At 34.5% G+C, this 6000-nt stretch overlaps 2 protein-coding genes across 3 annotated transcripts in view; both read left to right on the top strand.

The window, feature by feature from the left end:
* Nucleotides 1-2415, top strand: part of LOC104728955 (afadin- and alpha-actinin-binding protein-like) — a 3599-nt gene extending 1184 nt beyond the window's left edge. The window contains exons 4-16 of the mRNA XM_010447863.2: nucleotides 3-27; nucleotides 255-351; nucleotides 439-528; nucleotides 624-686; nucleotides 782-856; nucleotides 947-1012; nucleotides 1092-1169; nucleotides 1264-1374; nucleotides 1461-1538; nucleotides 1644-1763; nucleotides 1894-1937; nucleotides 2020-2047; nucleotides 2196-2415. Coding sequence (XP_010446165.1) covers nucleotides 3-27; nucleotides 255-351; nucleotides 439-528; nucleotides 624-686; nucleotides 782-856; nucleotides 947-1012; nucleotides 1092-1169; nucleotides 1264-1374; nucleotides 1461-1538; nucleotides 1644-1763; nucleotides 1894-1937; nucleotides 2020-2047; nucleotides 2196-2204 — 884 coding nt within the window. The 3' untranslated portion in view covers nucleotides 2205-2415. The remainder of the gene's footprint in view (nucleotides 1-2; nucleotides 28-254; nucleotides 352-438; nucleotides 529-623; nucleotides 687-781; nucleotides 857-946; nucleotides 1013-1091; nucleotides 1170-1263; nucleotides 1375-1460; nucleotides 1539-1643; nucleotides 1764-1893; nucleotides 1938-2019; nucleotides 2048-2195) is intronic.
* LOC104726294 (putative uncharacterized protein DDB_G0277255) lies at nucleotides 4013-5985 on the top strand. Of its 2 annotated transcripts, none has more exons than XM_019232918.1 (2): nucleotides 4013-4648; nucleotides 5569-5985. In XM_019232918.1, the coding sequence occupies exons 1-2, from the start codon at nucleotides 4135-4137 to the stop codon at nucleotides 5790-5792; spliced, it is 738 nt and encodes a 245-aa protein (XP_019088463.1). In that variant the 5' UTR covers nucleotides 4013-4134; the 3' UTR covers nucleotides 5793-5985. The 2 variants fall into 2 exon arrangements, with proteins under 2 accessions (XP_019088463.1, XP_019088464.1); XM_019232919.1 differs by having other exon boundaries at nucleotides 4013-4658; nucleotides 5541-5715.

Below are 6000 nucleotides of genomic sequence, written 5' to 3'. Positions count from 1 at the left end.
AGACTCTGCTAATGAGCTGAGACAGAGGTGAGTTTTGGTTTTCTTCCTTGTTTGAATTTTCAATGCGGCTTTTGAATTGTTGTTCTTGGAGGATTTGACTATTGTTAAGTGTTTCATTGGCTAAAAATATATATATTTCTAGATGTTTTATTGATCTATCATGCTTTAACTTAGTTTGATATTTGAGTTTGTCTACTCTGATTTGCGGAAGGGATTCATAATTTTTCTTGTGTGCATTCCCTTACTGTGTATAGACAACAATCGGATATAGCTAGACTTGAAGCTAAAGTTGAGAGGCTTGAAGCGCAACTTCACCAGAAGGACAGGGAAATCGCTACAATTACCAGAACCGTGAGTCCTTTCAAGTTTTTGCTGAGATGATTTTTGCTTAGGTTCTTGATTGAAGAGAGTTTGATTGTGACTTCACTCTTTTGACAGGAAGCCAAAAACACAGCAGCGTTAAAATCCCAGATTGAAAAGCTACAGCAGGAGAGGGATGAATTCCAAAGGATGGTGATTGGTAACCAGGTCTGATAGTTTATAGTATTTGGATTATATACTTTCTCTTTTGGGGGAACTGTACTGATGGAACTTTCTGCATTTATACTCTAATCTGTGAATAGCAAGTCAAAGCTCAACAGATTCACGAGATGAAGAAAAAGGAAAAGGATTACATTAAGTTGCAGGTTGTGCATCTTATCTCGTGGAACTTACTTTTCTGTATCCTTTCTAATTCTGCATTGTGATGACTATATATATATTTTTTTTGTTTCTCTTGTAGGAACGGCTGAATCAAGTACTAATGGAGAAAAAGAAAGAATCAAGATCTGGAATGGAGATTATGAATCTGCTACAGGTCCTTTTTACCAGCTTCTTGCTTTTTCCAATAATTAAAATGATGAATGTGGAATTTTTCACCTGACTGATTGTCTGATATACATAATAGAAAGAAGGGAGGCAGCGTGGTACCTGGAATGGCAAGAAGACTGATACTGATTTCTACAAAAAGATAGTATGAGTCTAACTACATCAAATCAATAACACTATGCAGAGTTCCAAAGGGCATTTCTTTAATAACGTTGCCCCTACAGGTGGATGCGTATGAAGCAAAAAATCAAGAATTAATGGCTGAGAACACTAATCTAAGAGCATTACTACGATCCATGCAGGTTTGCTCTTTTTCATGCTAAGCTGAACTTGCGACTTGAGTAAACTAAGATGTTTATTCATAAGCGAAAGTTTTTATCTCTCGTTTTGTTGCAGACGGATATGCGTGATTTCCTAAATGCTCCAAACGGGTCAGCTAATCCTTCATTGGCTGGCAGTGACAAACGTGAGGTTGACACTTCACAATCTCCACTGGGCGGGAAGACGGTTTGTATAATCTTAGGTTATTGAATGTGTTTATAATAATCCGCATAATTGATGGCCCAGTATCTAACTAACTAGTCATTACACAGGACGTCTTTGATCTACCTTTCCGGATGGGTAGAGGTCATATAGAAGAAAGTTTGCGCACTAAGATGGCTTCTATAAAGGTTTTTCCTTAACGACATTATGCATTTACTCAGCAAATTCCATCTTTTATCTGTAGTTAACCTTTTTGCTGTTTCTTCTTATTTCCTTGGGACATAAAAATAAAGGAACGCATGGTCCAGTTACAAGATGAACCTAAAGGAGCATCTGTTACATCTGAAGCAACAGAGAGAGAGCTTGAACTCGAAGCTCAGCTTGTTGAGGCAAGAAGTATAATCCAAGAACAGGTTCTCTTCCTCATTTTTCTTTTACTAACGGCTCAGAGACTATTTTCCTCAGCCTCTACAATTATTGATGCTTTCGAAGCAACACTAAATTTATTGAAAATGTCTTTGGCATCTGTTTATTCTATTGCAGGAGTCCATAATGTCGAAACATCTCCCTAAATCAGAGCAGCGAAGGTATTAATTTATGAATCTTTATTTTTGGCTTTAAACAAAGATGGTTATGTGAAACAACTAATAGTAGTCAAACTTGTAACAGGAAATCCGCAGTTCCATTGGCAGCTGAGGTATACTTATAGATTCCTCTCGCCTTTATTTCTTCGTTACATCCTTACTTTGTAAAATGATTGAGATGTTCTTTATCGTTTTTGTTTCACAAAAAAGGAGCTTAATATTGACTCTTGACTGGTCTCTATTTATATAATATATCCGCAGGGAGTATGAAGATGCCTTAAAACTTAAAAGCAATGGATCCATGTTAAGGTATGTTGCTAAAAGATTTGTCGCAAAATGTAGTCTTAGTACTGTGTTCCAATCACAAACCTCTCCTTCTATCGAAGCTATGTATATTCAAGTTTTTAGTTGTGTCAAATCAGAGATCCTGACTCCTTTTTGGAGATAAAAATTCTTATTATAAATGATCAAGGCTTAATGATGGGTTGTTTAGTGTAAAAAAAATCAAGATTCGTACTCTCTGTTACAGTATCTCATATCTACTAAATTAGCAATCACACAGTAAGTCATAGAAGACAAACACCATGTTCTTTGACATCTTTGTTCCAAGTTCCAAACCAAACTAATCAAATCACTTTGAAACTATTTTCATGATTAGATTGTTTTGGTCTGTCCAATATAATTTAGGAGACTTGTAGACATTTTCAGTTCTGTAACTCTTAGATATGAGTAGTAAATACTAGGGGTGAATTGAATTTGGTTAGATCGTATTTACTTTTTACAACAGAAATCATTTTTTTTGACAGAGAGCTACAAGAGAAAAAGTAGTAACATTATTATTAGTTACCATCCTTAAACTCGATTTTAAATTTTGGTTTTCACTTCATGAGTCAAAAACTCGAATACAGTATTGTTGTCACGCCTTGTTTTTTCTTTATAATCAAAGATTCGAATATTTTGAATAAATTGGGATGCAAATATTCACGTAGCGTCAGTTTTAGCATCACTAATAAGTTGTTTTGCTGTAATAACAGAACATACTCGGTTGCGTGGCCACAATTTCTTGATTGGAACTTGCTTTAAATAAAAGAAGAAGAATTAAAATCGTATGTTTTCGTAAAAGTGGGTTTAATTGTGGTAATTGCGTGATTAGTGCGATGGTGATTCATGCAAAAATGGGTTAAAAAAAAATCTCAACGATATGAAATTGAGGAGTACGCAAAGTTTGGCGTCTCTTAAGGGGGTTGGTCATTTGCTTTCACATGCGCATATGAAATCAGCCGTCCTTCAAACTGTATTAACGTGCGCTTCATCTTAAAGTAAACATAGATTTTTAATATGTAAGTATATAAAGGAAATCAAATATTTTATAACTCCAAATAGGAAAATCATTTTTAAAAAAAGTTCCTTATAAAACAAACAATTTACAACAGAAATTCCTTGGTGGGGAAAGAAAGATATAGTACAATATAAATGTTTTAAATCGTTTTGATTTATTTCTCTGTTGGATAATCGAGTTTCTTTAATTGGTATATGATAATTCATAATTATCGGATTTGCCTTTACTAAATAATCCTGTTACAATGATGAGAAATAAAAGTGACCAATTGGCAATTGTGGTTGGCCACTATGAACCGGTTTCCAAACAAAATAATAATTAATAAGCAATCTAATCACGGAACAAAATATTAATTGGGTAATTCCAAAGATAATATATATATATCTAAATTATCTTTGTATAGCAGATTAGAGGAGTATAAACTTGGTGGGGATTACAATGAGAAATGGTTTACTTCTTCTTTTGGAATATACAGTTTCTTTAATCGTAGTTTAAAATAAATTTCCGATGGTGAATCAACCAATTGTGCATCAAATATAATTCGGTCTTATCCACCACTGAAACCATTAAAGCGTACAACTTCTTTGAATCAATGTTAATGATACACACGTTGGCCCGTGCCAAAGCAACCTAATCACCAAAGAATTCAAGTAATTGAGTTTTGTTTGTATGTTATAATCAAAGTCAAACCCTGACAATAGTATATTTATATCAACAAGACATTATAATCAAACTCGGTACATGTAGTAATACACACAAATACATCATGCGTCTAAGATTCACATAGTCAACTCTCCTAACCATGAAATCAATTTATATCCATTATTACGCCCATTTTATCGGGCAAGAATCTCTCTTTCCATGTATAAATATACACACACACACACACACACATATATAGTTGCACTCTATATCATCGCCATAAATCTCACGTATCCATCCTTCTCCCTTTATACACAAACGAGCATCATCATGAATGAAGAACACAATAACACATTTCCAACACCAAAAGCTTCATTATTGTTAATCGAGGATGATCTATGCAAGAGAGAATCAATGATCTCAAGAAACTCATCGGTGGGAGGCTCTTCTAGATTGTTCTATTACTATCATCATCGGAGCCTCGACAAAGGGGTTCCTTTTAAGTGGGAGATGCAGCCGGGAACGCCGATCAATCCTCCACCGGAAGACACCGTTCCTCCGATTACTCCTCCTCCGGCGTTTCTCAGCCTTGGTTTCCCAAAACCCTCAATCACAGTCGTCGGAGACTCTAGTAAACATTCTCTTTTTCCGGCGAATCTTAAGATTTGGAAGTGGAAGAATCTTCGTAAGAGATGTTTCTCTAGATGGTCAAGCCAAAGCATGCTTAGTAAAGGTAATTACGTTTATTCAGTGCCGGGCCGACATTAACAAGTGCTCTACGCAAAAAAAAAAATGCTCTTTTTTGTGCTTTAATTGCTTTAAAATTTTAAGTTTTCTATAGAAGGCCATAATTTTAAAATCTTTTCACATATCTAACAAAAACCAAAGGCCTTTTACATATAAGTATTTAGTTCTTATACATATCTCATCCACAAAAAAAAGACCTTATTATTGTTTAAAAGATTTATATGTAAAAAAGCCTTCAAAATTAGAGACCCGATTTTTTGGCTTTAGTGGCTTCCCCTGTGGACCAGGTCTGCGTTTATTATATATATATGATAACTTTTATCATGTATTTGGAAATTTCACGAGATGTAGACAATGGCGGATCTAGGGCCAAAAACTATGTGAGGCACTAATAAAAAAAATTTCTACAACAATAGAAAAACATGGGAAGAAAATAAGAAAACACAAAGGAAAAACAATAAAATAGAAAATGATTGCATATGAGAGGGTTTGAACCCTTCTCCTCAAACTTAGAATGAGACACTCTTTTCCAAATGAACTAACATATACAATATTGAAAGGTCTAGCTGAACAATTATTAAAAAGGAGTGTGGGGCACGTGCCCCACCCCCTTTGGCTGTAGATCCGCCCCTGGATGTATATATACAATATTGATCGTTTAATCAAGTGCAACCTAAAGTATCTACACTTTTAATTTAGGTTTTGATTAATTACACTATGAAATGAACGAATGTGAAAAGTATAATGCGGACTCGTTTTTATAACACATTAATTGGCGAATTGGTAAAAAAAATATAACTAATCATTAATTCGTCATTCTGCAAATCATAATTTTTGTTATTCTTCTTTTAAAACAATGTTTATATATGTAACATCTAATATACATTTGCCCGTATGATCCCTCAGATTATAATAATGGTCGTAGTGGTAGCTCAAATTCTTGTGATGAATTGGAGAGATTCGACAAGTTTGATGAGGATTACAGGTCGAGCTCATCATCATCATCTTCTTCTTCTTCATCGTCGTCGTCTTCCTCGAAAGATCGGAGATTGATAAAGGCTTCCCCACGTCAATGGCTTAGCGGTTGTCCACCTCGGATCCCAAGAAACAATCATACTGCTTATCGTTAAAAGCGCTTCTCTTTAATCATTGTATTGTACCAGATTAATACTTAAGACAACGACACCGTGGAAATGAATTACAAAAAAAATAGTATCAGACTTCGAAAAATTATCCGAATATAGTAAAAACATTCATATTTTCATTTGGCGTCTTGTTTCTTTTTTTTTATCTATCAAATCTTTTAGAAATATATAATCAACAATTTTGGTGTAATAC

Source organism: Camelina sativa, chromosome 11, assembly GCF_000633955.1.
Source record: "Camelina sativa cultivar DH55 chromosome 11, Cs, whole genome shotgun sequence".
NCBI lineage: Eukaryota > Viridiplantae > Streptophyta > Magnoliopsida > Brassicales > Brassicaceae > Camelina > Camelina sativa.
The sequence above is the reverse complement of the archived record's forward strand: the minus strand, read 5'-3'. Positions and strand labels throughout refer to the sequence as shown.